The sequence below is a fragment of the Loxodonta africana genome, chromosome 3 (assembly GCF_030014295.1).
Source record: "Loxodonta africana isolate mLoxAfr1 chromosome 3, mLoxAfr1.hap2, whole genome shotgun sequence".
Taxonomy (NCBI): domain Eukaryota; kingdom Metazoa; phylum Chordata; class Mammalia; order Proboscidea; family Elephantidae; genus Loxodonta; species Loxodonta africana.
In genome coordinates, this window is record NC_087344.1 from 178,056,749 (window position 1) to 178,072,523 (window position 15,775).

Sequence of the window (15,775 nt, forward strand, 5' to 3'; positions counted from 1 at the left end):
GTTTATTTACCATTTTAACAAGAAAAATCTGATAAAGACTCTACTTTTCATGCTGGTCCAGGGTAGTCAATATGCCTTAGCTGTTGAGAATGGACTCAACAGTTTAGACATGAATAAATTACCCCTATTTGATAAACCAGAGTCCCTGGGTGGTGTAAACGGTCAGCACACCCAGCTGCTAATCAAAAGGTTAGAGGTTCAAGTCCACTTCGAGGCACTTCAGAAGAAAGGCCTAGCAGTCTACTTCTGAAAAATCATCCATGGAAAACCCTATGGAGCACACGTCTACTCTGACACATATGGGGTTGCCATGAGTCATGACTGACTCAACGACAGCTGGTTTTATTGGATAAACCATATATTTCCAACACTCAGGAAACCGGTACATCCTTACCATTCCAAACGAATGCAGGTCCTTTTCCATTATACTAAATATCAAAAGCAAAGGTTTATTAAGCTCCATGAAGTAGAGCTGACCCCCAAACTACCGAGAAGAAGAGGCAGCCGCTACAACAAAAACTTGAGAATGAAAGGAAGTTATCTACAGAAGTCTTAAGACAGCATAAAAGATTTTTTTTTCCTATACCTCTGATACTCAAAAGAAAAACATGGTAAGAAGTACTTTCCCTTTGAAGTACAAAGTTAATTCTTAAATAAACTTTGATGAAAATCACAATACCATAATTAACAACTATCTGGTTCAACATTTCATATAAAGAGATAAGTTACATCTACCAGCACATGTTTGCTTTAGAAGAAAGGAGGTAGCCGATGCCAAGATCTAAGTGGCTGACCCCTTTTAGCCTTTGCTAAGAGACCTACAAGTTCAGGCATGCCCAGAAGATCTCAAATAATTGCTTTGGAGATTTCCCATTAAGTAAGACTCAGCCACATTAAGACATAGCTCAGCAACAGAGCTGTCACTAGGGGTCATTGTCATCCTCAAACACAACAAACACCTCCCTTAAAACAAACAGTATAGATTCATTTTAATCATGAATGTTATTAAAGGATTGCCAACGGGAGGTTCGTGCATCCTGTTAAGTAAGATTTTTCTGGCCTCATACCTGCTCTGAGAGAAAACTTGCATATTCCTGTTCCTATTAGATAAAATGCCACAATATGGTAACCGGTCTATCACACAGACTCTCAGGAAGCAGGACAAAAACAGTTCCACAAGTGGCAGCGTATCATTCTAACTCCAAGAGATCTTCTGGGTTTCGCACGGGTATGTATCAACAAGCATATATATGACCAAAGACCGCCTTGACAGGGATCACAACGGAGAGCCCTGGACAGAGCAGGAGAAAAATGTTGAACAGAACTCAAATTCACGTAAAAAAACCAGACTTACTGGTCTGACAGAGACTGGGGGAACCCTCAAAACTATGGCCCCTGGATGCTCTGCCAACCCACAACTGAAACTATTCCCGAGCCCACTTTTCAGACAAAGATTAGACGGGACTATGAAACAAAAAATAAAACACATGAGGCACGTGCTTCTTAGTTCAATCAAGTATACAAGACCAAATGGGCAGCTCCTGTCCACATGCAGGATGAGAAGGCAGGAAGGGACAGGAACTGGGTGAATGGACGCAGGGAACTCAGGGTAGAAAGGGGGAGGGTACTGTCACATGTGGAGATTGCAATCAATGTCACAAAACAATATGTGTATAAATTTTTGAATGAGAAATTAACTTGAGCTGTAAACTTTCACCCAAAGCACAATAAAAAAAGAAATGAGCATGTCAGAACACTAGCTCTGCTGGATGTTAATAGAAATGGGAGGGGAAGGTGTTGGAATGTTTCAGGATGAAGTGCTTTGGCAAATTCTGAGTTAAAGTTAAACAAGCTATTTTATCACCCCATTCGGAATCTTTAGAATGGGAATGTCCTTGCAAATCTCCAAGGAGATCTCCCAACTTTTTGTTTTTCTCCCTAAAAAATTATAAAATATCTGCAGCATTCAGAAAAGTGCAAAACTGACACCTATATACCTTCCACCAAACGTAGACTGGTATTAGTGGTTTACCACATTTGGTTTTAATTTCTCTTAAAAAATGACAAAAAAGACTACCTTACAGATACAGGTAAAGCCCCCTTCCCCCATATGCATTCCTCCCTCCTCACAGGTGAATGCTGTCCTCTATGTGTTCATGAGCTAAGTATGATCTTGCTTTGAGCGTTTACAAAAATTTACATACTTGCTATTATCCATATATAGCCTTTGTTACTTTTTTCTTTTCCACTCAATATTACGTTTTGAAGATTTATCCATGCTGATCTCTGTAAATCTAGTTCACTCATTTTAACTTTGTTTAATACCTCAAATAACCAATGTTTATCCATTCCCCCGATCGGAGACCATTTTCTGTTGGCATTTTTGCTACCGTAAATAATACTCAGTGAACAATGTTGAATATGCGAACAGGTACAAGAAATCTGTGGTGTATCAGCTAGAAATGGAATTGCTGGGTGATTTAGATTATGAGCAATTTCAACTTTTATAGGAATTGCCAAATTGCTCACCAAAGTGATGATGGCAACTTATTCCCAACTAGCTTTATATCGACGGCACTGGGTTGGGTGAGCTATATATAAGAGTTTTTGCTTCTGCACATTCTTGCCAACATTTGGTGTTATCAGACTTATCAGTGTTTGTCGATTGATGGATGTGAAATGGTTTATCATTGTGGTTTTACGGGTGGTCCCCGACTTACGAAATGTTCGCGTTATGACAAGCCACGTTTATGACCGACCTTTTTTTTTTTACACATCTTACTGTCAGTAACATGTCCTACGTACAACGTTGCAGCACAGGATTTGCTGATGTCATCATTCTCAGATGTTTACTCACAGATGTCCAATGTTATGATTTACTGTTCAAAACGCTGCTGTACAGATTCAGCTTTCTAAACTAAATCAGGGGCTTCAGTTGCTTGAAAACATCGATGCAAATGCTGATCTCTTTGCTCTAGTCCATGGGCAGATTCAGGAAGCAGTGAGATGTTACCATGAATTACATAAAGAAAAAAAAGGACCACACAGATAACTCTCACTAATTTTCTGACTAGAAACGCCATCCCCATCCCCATCCCCATCCCCAGGGGTAATCCAGATGATCCAGAACCTTCCACAAGTGGAGTTATTACCTCAACTGACAAAATGCCACTGCTGTCCAACTCTTCTTCATCATTGGAGTAAAATTTTATAATTTCTGTATTTTTATGTATGTATGTATGTATTAAAATATATCTGTAATTTTATATGTAATGTTTCTAACGCCCAAAGACACAAATCAGATTTATAAAGATACTGATAACAAAAGACAATAATAGTGAAAACTAAAAAAAAAAAAATGAGGTATTTGACTTACATCAGAAGTGACTTATGACCAAGTCGTTGGAACAGAACCCCATCGTAAGTCAGAGACAATCTCTTTTTTTTCCCCCCGATTACGGGTACTTTGCTTTTTTGCCGGATCACACGTGTGGATAAGCGTCTTCACGTGTCTTTATTAGCCGTTGGGTTTCCCTGCCTGTGAACTGCCTGTTCCTGTCCTTTGTCCTCTTCCTTATTGGGTTGTTTAGTTTTTCTTATTTGTTCATTTATTGTCTCATCTCTATAGCAAGATACCATAAAACATTCTCTCCTGTTTTCTTTCACATTTTACAGTTTTGCATTTCACATTTGGGTCTTTAATCCATCTGGAATATTTGTGTGTTTGCAATGAGGTAGATATCTAATTTTATCTTTTTAGTGACTTATTTTTTACTGTTGGTGGCATAAGCTGGACAAAGGAGTTTTGATATACGTTCCCTATTACTGCCACAACATGCTCAAGTTTACTCCAGATTTTTAAAAGACCTTCACTTACAAAACATTCTCTTCCAACACTGTAATCAAAGATGGCCTTCCTCATATGTAAATCAGATCTGTGTGCGAAACAGTACACTTAGGGCCCCTACTAAACATGAGCTCCTGGAAAGTAAACTTAGAGGGTCTTTTCTATTATCCCAGATCTTGCAATCAGTGCTCATGCAATGAAAGAATAAATGGATGAATGAATGGTGTACATTATTGAAATCTAACAAGCCTCGACATGGTTAGCTCATAAAGCAGGCACTCTTGGGGCTTAAAGTAAACTGTTGGGAGAAAAAAGGAACCAAGGGAAAATTCAATTCTAAAAAGGGAAAAGCTATTTTATCCCTACTAAACCCATTGCCATCGAGTCAATTCCAACTCATAACAACCCTATAGGACAGAGTCAAAATGCCCTGTAAGGTTTCCAAGGAGTGGCTGATGGATTCAAACTGCCAGCCTTTTGGTTAGCAGCCGAGCTCTTAACCACTGCACCACCAGGGCTCCTTATCCCTACTAGACAGAAAAAATGCCCTGCAAAAATGAAATAATAAAAACAATTATCGCATTTCCTTCCATGTGACATCATGGTTACAGTCAATCAGAAGAACACAGTCATCCAACTGTAGAGTAGCGCGATCTCTAGCAAAGCGCTACAGCGCAAGTCTCACAAGCAGTTATACCTGAATGGAAGGTAGGGGGGATTTGAGCCAGACAGGAGCAGTCTGTAGGCTTCTTCTGGAGTCTTCTTTAAATAGATTACCTAAGAGAGATAAAAAAAGAAGCAACATTTAGAACACTACCAAAGAATGGCATAAAACTACTGTAATTACTCACCAAATTTGCATTTCAGGTCTTCTACTTTCAGTGACAAGCATTATGGTGATAATGTTGATTTTTGGACAGCAACCAAGTTGGCAAAATTTCCTTCTCAGCTTGAAGCTGAGCAGCCACCTTTAGTTTAAGGATGGGGTAAGAGCTCTGAGACAGAAGGCAGATCCATAAAAAGGCCTTCCAGAGGCTGTTTACAAGGATGCACTGAACAGATACAATGGCAGGGAAAAGGGAGCAGAATAATTCTGCCTCCATTATTGTAATGTGTGCTCACCAAAGACCAAAAAGCAAGCCTCTTTGCCATTCACAAAAGATCTGCAGTGAAGTAATTTAGTGCCTGGTGAAATCTGAAAGACATGTCAAGGAGCACAATTCCCCCAGGAGATCTTTTGAGCTCTCTGCTCTGAGCAAAGCCAGCGTTGCTCTCTAAATGCTCAATAATACCACAATGAAACAGGTGAAGATGCATGCAAGTAAGAGCACTGGAAAACAGGCTGGCTTAGCTCTTGATATCAGGAATCCATAAATCCTTCTGGTCTAGCATGATAAAGTAATCTTAAACAAAAAGGAGCTCTTCAGACCAGTAAACAACTTCTATTTAATCAACAAATATTTATGGGCCACATACTGTATGCCAAGCACTGTATTAGGCACCAATGCCTCTCTTAGCGAATTTACATTCTAGTAGGGCAAAGACAATGATTAATGGAAATAAATACAGTCTAAGTGCTAAAAAATAAACAGTGTCATGGAAAGAGAATAGAAAGGGGCTACTTGAGGTAAGGTAGTGAGGGAGGGGTCTCGGAGTAACACTTAGGATGAGATCTGCAGAGGAAGAGCCACGGGAAAAGCTAAAACGTAAGAACAGGAGGGCTTTCTGAGCAGTGGGAAGATTGAGGGTCCTTGAGACAGAATAGAGTTTGGTGAGCTGGCCAGTGGGGCTACTGCAGGGGTATGAATCAGGGAGGAAGAGCAAGGCAGCAGCCAAGTCGTAAAGAGCAATGCAAAACTTAGAAAAAAAAGTTTATTCTAAGTGCAATTTAATATTTTAATTCTGAGCTGAGGACACAGGCCCTTTTCCTCTATAATTTGAATCTAATTTGATTCCTAAATCCTGCTAACTTAGAATTAATAGCACTATTTCCTTAATATGACCCAATATCAAAATCTCGTGTATTTCAACAACAAGAATGGCAGAGCCCTCATTCTTAAAAAGCAGGGGTTCCTCCTCTATTTATAAAGTTTCCTTGAACCCTAAGCTATTTCAATGGCAATGTACACACATTTAATTATTAATAATAATTAAATTAATTATTAATAATAATAGAAAACATCTGAATTCTCTAAAGAAAGAAAACTAAAGTAAGTAGATAAAGGATAATCAACAAAATAAAGGCCCTCCAACTTTACTAAGAAAATATTCATTTGACAAATAAATACGCAGGTCTGATAAAGCAAACACCAGCCAAAGTTAACTGGGTATGAAACAAAACAGCACAGAAAACGAAACCACTGTAACCACGCTGATCTAGACGTGAGGCCAGATCCTACAAATGGAGAATCACAACTCAGCTGCACCTCAAATCATTACCCAAATCCATTTAAGCCGACCCTTGCTTTAAAGATACAATTTCCAGTAGCCAATATTAAAAAAAAGAATTTTGTCTTACCCTTACGGGTAGGCTACATAACATAGTTGGTTATAATACAGTGATTTCTCAAGACTAAAGATGCTGCAAGATATTAAGGTTGACTATGGCTGCTAAAAGGAGCCCTGGTGGCTCAACAGTGAAGCGCTCAGCTGTTAACCAAAAGATTGGCAGTTCGAACCCAAAAAGTGGCTTCGTGGGAGAAAGACCTAGTGATCTGCTCCCGTAAAGATAACTGCCTAGGAAGCCCTGCAGGGAAATTCTACTTTATCACATTGGGTTGCTATGAGTCAAAAATCGACTCCACAGCACCTAACGACAACATGGCTGCTAAGGGGTAAAGCTGCTTGTAGAAAGCTTCCATGTTTGGATTAGGTAATTAAAACTTACACAACAACCTTTGAAAAGCAAAAACACATTTCCCTCCTTAGGAGTAATTGTGCTAATTTCCTCTAATTTTGAGGCAATCATTCTGTAGGAGGACAGCTCCAGCTCACGTGAAATACTTCTTTAAACTGGCCACCCCACTGGGCTCTGCTACTCATCTTACCTGCATGACTTAGCACACATGACCCATGTTCTCACACAGTAAGAGGAGAGCCTTCGTTTTTATTTTTATCCCAGTGCTAAAATATTGATAAGTGCAAAATGAAACCAGCAGAGGCCATCTAAATTCCAGGAAGACTCCAGGGGCAGGTAAGTACAATGACCTTTGACAACCTAATGATAGGTACTTGGTGAGAGTGGGAAATATTTTCCCCATAAATGAGTGTATTACTGAATGCATGCATGCTGGGGTGATTAAAATACCAAATTCCATTTTTCCAGGAGAAAAAATATCATGTATTTCTGTGGCAGGTCTTCTCAGACAGGTCTCTTTATTAAAAAGAGAAAGAAAAGAGACAGACAGAGGCCTGATGAAAGCACAGAAGGAAAGTAACATTTACTAAACCTTGCTGTTGAGAAATCTAAAGCTCAGAGACATAAGGAAACCTTCCCAAACTCCTACTGTGATGGAGTGAGAATTTGAACACAGATCAAAACTCTTTTCTGCCTCAAGGACCCTCGCTCTTTCCACTGCTCAGAAAGCCCTCCTCTTCTTCCCTTAGCTCTTCCCATGGCTCTTCCTCTGCATATCTCATCCTAAGTGTCACCCCGAGGCTGCTACCTTACCTCAAGTAGCCCCTTTCTATTCTCTAAGCCCACAGCTGGAGCTCTGGTGGTACAGTGGTTAAGAGCTTGACTGCTAACCAAAAGGTCAGCAGTTTGAATCCACCAGTAGATCCTTGGAAACCCTATGTGGCAGTTCTCCGTCTTGTAGAGTTGCTATGAGTTGGAATCAACTCAACAGCAAGGGGTTTGGTTTTTGTCTTTTTAAGCCCACAGGCATCTCAGATGTCACATTCACTTGAAAATATAAACCTAGGCAACAGAAGCACAAATCTGGAGAAGAAGTTCCTGCTCTTCCCAATTCTAAACGTCATTGCACGTGACCTTAAAAATTAGGTGACTTTAGACTATTAACAACAGTTGTTTCTAAAGAATGGAGTTGAGGAAACCTTTAGAGAGAAGAAGGGATACTTTTTATTTTATGTATATCCATGTTTCTTGTACTTTGTATAGACATGTATCAACTTCTTTTAATATAAAGTAATTAAATCAGTTATAAAACGTTAAATGTGTACTCTTTCTAAAAATAAAATCTATATTTAATACTTGAAAATCTGTTACCAGATATTCTAATATTTCTAAAAATATTTTTGAATAAAATTATCTCAAAGCATCTTCTAAATATCCTGATTTTTCTTTTCTGCTCTAAGGGGGAAAAAATATGTCATCTACCTTTCTCACTAGATACCGAAACCGAAAGAATCTTTCCTACTTTTTGATTGACAAAGCTTAACTTTTAAATGCCCTTTGCACAGGGCTTGGTGCACCATGCCAGTTCATCCTAGGCATGGTGAGTGCATGTATCACTTTTATAAAATTGTCCTAGAAACCTTCTCAATAGAATAGAATTTGACATATCCTTTCTTCTTTTTAACTGACCACCAGTCAACCAATTAAAGTGATTTTTTTCTGCTTAATTAACTTTGACGCTAGGTACTGAGGACCCAAATAGCTCGGTTCTTTAATAAAAGACTCTTAAAGAGCCAGTGTTCTAAGTACCAATAGCTATAGGGCTTTTATTTAACAACATAATAAAAATTACAGTACTACAAGTCAGCACCCTTTATACTGTTTAGCAATCAACCAGTGTCTCCCAAATTTAGTTAATCATGCATCAACTTTCCCAACTTCTACCACCACGTGTTCCATCCTGTACTACCATTGCTGTTTAAACAGAGTTACTCTTTTAACTTAATTTATTGTAAAATGTCTTATTATCATTGCTATAAGAAAACCAGTATCACCTGCCATGGAGTCTAACATAAATATTAGAAGACATAACTCTTAAAGTTTAAAATATTTGTGTATGCCACACATTGAGAAACAATGTAACAAATACTGACTTTGGACTAATTTTATAGAGCAACACCAGACCAACCTGGGAAATTAAATAAAATCCTCCCAGAATAAACCTGCAAATACAGTCGTCCCTGGGTATCCAAAGGGGATTGGTTCCAGGACACCCCATGGATACCAAAATCCATGGATGCTCAAATCCCTTATATAAAATGGTGTAGTATTCGCATATAACCTATGTACATTCTCCAGCATACTTTAAATCGTCTCTAGATTACTAATAATACTAATACAATGTAAATACTATGTACATCGTTGCTATACTATATTGTTTAGGGAATAATCACAAGAAAAAAAAAGTCTTTTTTCCCCCCTGAATATTTTCCACCCAAAGCTGGTTGAATTCAAGGATGGGGAACTCACAGATATGGAGAGCCCACTTACTTCTAAATCATTTCTTTGAACTAAATCTTTTGGTCATTAAATCTTTAAACGCTGTCAAAAAAATAACATGTGAATTTCAGAAGCATTTTAGAATTTACAACTATATTTCTCTACTCCGATAATTCAATCCCTCTGATACACAAGGGATGAATCTTAAAACAACAAACGGCTTAATATAGTAGCCTAAACCCAACTCTGAGCCATTAATTTGCTAATGGTCCTTCCCTGAGGACATCTGCCTCAGGCCTTATCATGTTTTCAGCTTTGTTTTTTATGTGATATTGTTTTCCCAAAAAAGCCTTGCTGCAGATACATACACATACACACACGCACACACCCTAATATATTTAAAAACGAAACCTATGCCCCTATGTTTATTATATTTATATTCTGTGATACGGAAAGTAAACATCCTATGCCCTTGAGGATTGGATTTGCCCATTTTAGCACATTCTTCAATTCTGACATCTGGTTTCCTCTTACTTGTTTTAAAAAAGAGGAAACAAAAGCTGGGAAGAGCCGTTCCCAGCCAGGTACTGCCACAGGAACCTTGACGTGATAGCTGTGAAATTAACATTTTCGAGTCAATTGAATTTCTTCAAATCAGAAGATTCCAGAGAACAGATGGTACAACTTGAAAATACTCCAGAAGCACTAAGATTTACCAAATATGGAAGACTTATACCAAAACAAGGGGAGACGTTTTTTAAAAGCTTCAGACAACTAGGTTTAGTGTACAAAGATGTCACTATGCTATGTGTTTCCGGCTCTAGCCCATTTATTAGCAGTCACTGTTGGGCCCCTTTCCCTAGCCCTTTAAAACTGAAAAGTATTATACTTGCAAGATGGCAATTGAGAATGGGGGGAAGCAGACTTTCCCCAGTGAAGCTAACCTGGTTTGAAACCACTGGTCCCTAATTGGCTTCTCTCTACACCCTGCCTTCCTGTCCAGGGTTCCTTCCAGTAGGCAAGGCTCAAAATCCCAAAAATCATCTTTGATTCTGTCCTCCCCTTCACTGTACCCACCCTCATCAAATCACTGCCTGGACTGGTTCTTTCTCCACAGTTTCTTTCAACTATCAGACGGATCCAGGTTTGGGAGCCCAGAACGTATCCTTTGAGGCGAGGCCCACTTTAAGAAAAAGGACACAAAATATCTTTTTTAATTTTACAAAAACATATGACCACACGAGCACCCCACCAGGACTCCTCCAATGGCCCTGAGAAGAGAGGCCCAAGCAAGGAAGAAGCCCTGAATCGTAACTTTCATTGGCTTCCTGGTGAATCTGTTTCTGGCCTTTTCTTTCACGAATATCATCAGCACCTTATTTCAAACCTTGACCACTGCACATTAGGACTAACACCTTTTCTTTCTGCCTCTTCCTCCTGCCTACTCCAGTAATTCCAGAACAAGGCTCTAAGAGTGTTAATTCTGCTCAAAAGCCCAGCTCAGACTGCCTATCTCTCACCAAGGTATGGTCCCAACCTAACTTTCCTGGTGAATTTGTCATTGCCCCTTAAATGAACCCCATCTGCTAGCTTGGATCCCTCACTTTCCCTAAACATTCTTGACACCTTTCTGTATCTGAATTTTTTCCTGGAATATTCTCATCATCTCTGCCTATGAAAATTCTTCCCATTTCACTAAACTTAAATATGGAAACCCTGGTGGCACACAGTGGTTAAGTGCTATGGCTGCTAACCAAAAGGTCAGCAGTTCAAATTCACCAGGTGCTCCTTGGAAACTCTGTGGGGCAGTTCTACTCTGTCCTGTACAGTTGCCATGAGTTGGAATCGACTCAATGGCAATGGGTTTGGTTTGGTTTTTTTTTTTTTAACTTAAATAATCACCATCCATCAGTCACTTTGTTATACCGTGATAGCTTGCATGTTGCTGTGATGTTGGAAGCTATGCCACTGGTATTTCAAATACAAGCAGGGTCAACCATGGTGGACAGGTTTCAGTGGAGCTTCCAGATGAAGACTGGCTAAAAAGATCTACTTCCAAAAATTAGCCAGTGAAAACTTTACGGATCACAACAGGACAGAATCTAACTTGCTTCCTTTGGACATGTCATAAGGAGGGAATAATTGCTGAAGGAGGACATCATGTCTGGTGAAGGAGAGGGGCAGCAAGGGTAAGGAAGACCCTTGGTGAGATGGAGCTGCATAACTGCCACAACGAGGGACTCAAATATGCTGGCAATTGTGAGGATGATGCAGGACCAGGCAACATTTAATTCTGTTGTACATAAGGTCACTACTGAGTCAGAGTCAACTCTGCAGCAGCTACCAACGACTTAAATATGGTCCCACGATGCCTTTTTTCTTCAGTTCAGAAATCCTCCCCCTTTCTCCTTAGACTTCAAAATATGACACTCAATGATACATATAATAACCATGACAAACAATGATGATAATAAAAACAAACAGTAATACAATGCATATTACGTGCCAGGCACCATTCAAAGCACCTTATACAATTTGGCTAATTAATCCTCACAATCACCCCTAGAAGTTTCCATTATAATTCCCATTTTACAGATGAAGTGTTGAGAATTAGATGCCCAAGATCACAAAGTGCCATGCTGGAGACAGGCAGTCTGGCTCCCATACAAGGTACACACTCTAAACCACTTCCTGATGGACCCTCACAGCTCTGTTGTGATAATTTTCCTTTATACTAAATAGGAAAGTGCCTTGAATGCAGTAACCAAGTTTTCCATACCTTTTATAAGCCTTGCAATGCTTCTGTCAGACAGATGCTTTAAACTTATAAAAGTACTGAGAGTGCATCCATTCTAAAGGGTTAATTCAGCTTAATTAATAATTGGTAAATGAATTTTTAAAAATGTGTCACTATAACATTAGTGCTAATGCCAGGGGGAGCTAGTGAAATTAACTTTCTGAGTCCAGTTGTAAGAGCATCAAATCAGATACAGGGAATTCTCCAAGAATGTGCTTAAAGACAAAGTAATGAAAAGACTGGTTTTAAAAATAAAAGCTCTTTCAAATTACATGTATTTGCTTATAAAGAGTGTCTGAAGAGTCAAAGCAAGCATACTACCTGCCTCACTCTCCCACTTCCCGTGTCTGTTCTGAAGCTACACTCAGCCACTCCCAACACCTGATAAAAGGCAGGAAGCAGAAGGTGGAACGGAACACAAGTCACCAAAGATGACTGTAATTCAATGTGCATTTCCTCAATCCTTACAATTTACACAGGAACCTGAACACATCCCGGGACACAGGAGGAGTCTGAAAACCTCATTAAGGCACTGACAGCAAGGGCTCTGAAGGGGGCCAGGGAAGGCTCCATAAGTTTAGTTGGTTACCTCCTCCCCTTCCTGGGGATCTCAGTTCTCAAACACTCTGGCAGGGCCTTCTTGGCAACCTGATGGGATCAGTCCCCTGCCTTATGCTGTTAAGGCTCCTTCTCTTAGCCCTGTTTGTCCTCACACGTTTCTGTGGTTGATTTAGTCTGTCTCCCTGACTCAGCTGTAAGTCTAATAAGGGCAGGATTTCTCTCTCTTCTGTATCTGCCGGACTCTAATTCTGCCCGGCACAAAGGCCACACTCAAAAACTGTTTGATGATTTCAAGAATGGTAGGTTAGAAGGGGCATTTTATCCCTGGTGGCACAGTGGTTAAGAGCTCAGCTGCTAACCAAAAGGTCGGCAGTTTGAATCTACCAGCCGCTCCCTGGAAACCCTATGGCGCAGTTCTACTCTGTCCTATAGGGTCGCTATGAGTCAGAATCAACTCGACAGTGACAAGTTATGTAATAACAAGTGTGACACAGTCAGAGAACACGGATCATCTATCAAGAGAGTGAAACAACAGAGCGTACTCGTTGGGTACCCCAAGTCCAGAGACAAGTTGTCTGGGTTCAAATCTAGACTCTTAGAAGCAGTGTTCTACTACCTCCCTGTGCTTCAGTTTCTTTACCTGTAAAATGGGAATAATAACTACCTCATAAGGTTGTCTACTGGGAAAACTAATAATATACGTAAAGTGTGCAGAGCTGTTTCTAGCACACAGCTCTTCTATAGCGTGAGACCAAAGAAAGGAAACAAATTTTGGTCCCAAGATATTTTTTTTTTTTCCCCTTTTCACCACCTGTATCCATGTGAATCTAGATCCATACTGTTATTATTTCTCACACCTTTATCCCTAAAGCCTGCCTATGTGTACAATCAACAACGCATGAGGTTATAAACGTCCCTCTGGATTGCTATAGCGAAATCATAACATATTAAACCATTACTTAGTTCAACCCTCTCATCTTCAAGTACGGATGTTGATTCAGTCTCCTGAGTATCAAAACTATAACATAAATGCCACTGGTTCTGCTTTATCAAATTCATGACCAAAATGGCAGAAGATCTCTGAGGTAACCAGTGTCCCTCCCCACAGAATGTAAACAGAACAGAGTTGATGTTGCTAGTGCTATACTCATTGTTTTTTCTTATTTGAACTTCTCATGAGCAAAAGAATAAGATTATGAGGCTAGGTTTGTTTTTAGGACAAACCAGTTAATTGCAAAGAATGAACCACAGAACTCCATGGAACAAATTCTACAAAAATACACTGTGAGATTGGAATCTCTACAAATAACTGAAATATAAAACTTTTTAAAGTCTCTTCCTTGGCTCCCAAGACCTTGGTTCTCAGACTTCTTAAATGTCAGGACACTTAATTTATAAAAGGCTTTTTCCTGAAGACAGCATTAAGTCTTAATTGTCATACACAAGCACAAACAAAATGTTTTAATTTTATTATTTTTAGCAACATTTTCTTCTTAATCATTTCCTCCCATTATACCCAGTGACTGAGAAAACATCTGCGTTCAACTTTAAAACTTTTAAAAATAGAAAAAAGCATACAACTTATTTTAAATGCACGACTGAGTCTACTTTTGTTCTAATTGCTTAGGGAAATAGAAATATTCAGTGTTTCACAATTACTGACAAGTTAGATAGGTTAATCTGATTACCACCAGAAATACAACTGTATATTTATAACAACCTGTATTTTCTTCAGTCTATTTGAAATCTACTGTGCTAAATAGCCTAATTAAAACAAGACAATGCTACAATCTTTGATTGAACACATTGTGAAAGAAAGCAAGTCATTCTCCATCAAGATTGACTCTATTGTAAATCACAGAATATGAGGTCTGCGAAGTATAAGACAATGATGCATTTGCGTAACAAATCTGGAGTCAAGGTTAAGGCAGAAACTGACATCAAATATCTCCACCACTTATTTCTCCCCTAAAAATACTAAATAAGCTGGTATCCTATCCTTATGAAAACAAGCTCTAGAAATGAGTGTGACATCTCTTTATATTGCAATTTGAAATTGGGATTTGATATACAGTCAACAAGCAGTGGACTTTTCTATTCTATTTATTGAAGAATTCATTCAGAATAGAAATACTTCTCCTTCTGTCCCCCCGCCACCCCCCCACGATGGGTGTAATCAGAGTAAAACCAGGAGGAGATCTTTGATGGGCAAGTTAGGAGAATTGCAGATAACGTTAGCCATGTTATATCCTCCCATTTAATTTGATGGGAACTGAAATCTTCATAATAAGCCTGAAAAGATGTCCTTTCAGACCTGACAGCTACATCCAGGACAAATATACACCTCTTACTAGACTTGAGTCTCGGTAACTCATCCTTGTCCTGCCTGGGGAGAGCTCACTTTCCAAAGCAGACATCACTGAGCTGGCTACATCTCACTGAACTAGCCCAGCCCCTTATTAAACAAACCAAGGGAACACTAAGCCAATGTCCTCAACACACAGAAATCTAAAAGGACCCATCAAAGGGAAATGGAAGAATATGTTTGGTCTCAAGAAAACCTGAGCCTAGTCCCACACAATCTGAGCACTAGGCTGTTATGTTGCAACATGCAGGTAAACATAATCCTGTATATCATCTATCATTCATCATCAGAAAGCAGTCTCTGTATAAAACACAAAAACAGGCTCCCTCCAGAGTATCACTTGAACAATACATAGTCTCAAACTGAATGGCTGCAGGCAAAAACTCCTGGAGCTGAGTTTCACTCTGAGTGTAGTATGAGTTTTATTTCATAAAACTTTTTCAAGTTAAGAAAGAAAAGTAAAAAAAAAAAAGTGAGACATGTACACTCTTTTAACCAAAGGCTGAGTTACATCAAGCTCAGAAGGCAGAGAACCATAACTCCATTACCTATGAAGATACTGATCATAGATAGGTTCACTATAATAAACCAAGATTCACTGTTTAAACTCCTCTTAATACCTATCATCAATTATACTAAGACCTTAACTTACAAATGAATTATATTTCAAAAGTTTATTTACAAAGGTTACCATTAAAGCTCTGAAAACATTTTCCAGAGTTTTTAGGTTCTCAGGCGAGTCCAAAAATGAGTACTTATTCCATCTTATCACTAAAATCATAAATCTAAAACAAATGTAGTAGAAAACATTAATTCAAAGCCTAAAAGCTAAAACATAAAATAATTAAA

General features: G+C 39.0%; 1 protein-coding gene across 3 annotated transcripts in view; it reads right to left on the reverse strand.

Moving 5' to 3' along the window:
• Positions 1-15,775, reverse strand: part of CDC14A (cell division cycle 14A) — a 189,180-nt gene that overhangs the window by 105,603 nt on the left and 67,802 nt on the right. For all 3 annotated transcript variants that reach the window (XM_064282489.1, XM_064282490.1, XM_064282488.1), the window contains one exon: positions 4,545-4,624. In XM_064282489.1, the coding sequence (XP_064138559.1) occupies positions 4,545-4,624 (80 nt within the window). The remainder of the gene's footprint in view (positions 1-4,544; positions 4,625-15,775) is intronic.